This window comes from Sinocyclocheilus grahami, unplaced genomic scaffold (genome assembly GCF_001515645.1).
Source record: "Sinocyclocheilus grahami isolate Dianchi unplaced genomic scaffold, SAMN03320097.WGS_v1.1 scaffold5856.1, whole genome shotgun sequence".
Classification (NCBI taxonomy): domain Eukaryota; kingdom Metazoa; phylum Chordata; class Actinopteri; order Cypriniformes; family Cyprinidae; genus Sinocyclocheilus; species Sinocyclocheilus grahami.
The window spans coordinates 9390-9914 of record NW_015510436.1 but is presented as its reverse complement, the minus strand read 5'-3'; the positions used below and the strand labels follow the sequence as shown (position 1 = coordinate 9914).

Here is a 525-nt window from a genome sequence, read left to right as displayed (position 1 = left end):
TGATGAATTTGTTAAGGTTCAGAGGGGGTGTACTCATTTATGCTGTGCACTGTACATTGTTCATCACAATTATTTAATAAAAATATCAACATTTCATGATCAGCTCATATGGCAAGAAAAGCTTTGGGTGTTGATGATTAGGAAACTGCATGCACAAACTGATGGCGTGTTTTCTGATGTGTGTTTCAGCTGTCACCAGTGTGAAGTTATGGGCCATCGACAGACAGTGTTTCCAAACCATCATGATGAGGACAGGACTCATCAAACATGCAGAGTACATGGAGTTATTGAAAAGGTGAGCAGCTGTCTTGTTATGGAAGTGCATCTCTTTCTTTATAATCTGACATCTTAATTTGCATAATGGCACCCAGAGAAGAGAGCATGGGGCATATTTTACATATTAAAGACAGAATTCTGCATTGTTGGGCTCCTGAGCCAAACTGGTTGAAAGAAGTATTCATCAAAGACTTTAAAGACACTGAGGCAGAACAGACGAGTTTCTTGGAAGATTCTGCAATTCATTGC

General features: G+C 39.4%; 1 protein-coding gene across 1 annotated transcript in view; it reads left to right on the top strand.

Annotated features, from left to right (window-relative positions):
* The first annotated feature begins 195 nt into the window (after positions 1-195).
* Positions 196-525, top strand: part of LOC107577368 (cGMP-dependent protein kinase 1-like) — an 8264-nt gene continuing 7934 nt past the window's right edge. Inside the window, exon 1 of the mRNA XM_016263449.1 lies at positions 196-295. Within this exon, the coding sequence (XP_016118935.1) occupies positions 243-295 (53 nt within the window). The 5' untranslated portion in view covers positions 196-242. The remainder of the gene's footprint in view (positions 296-525) is intronic.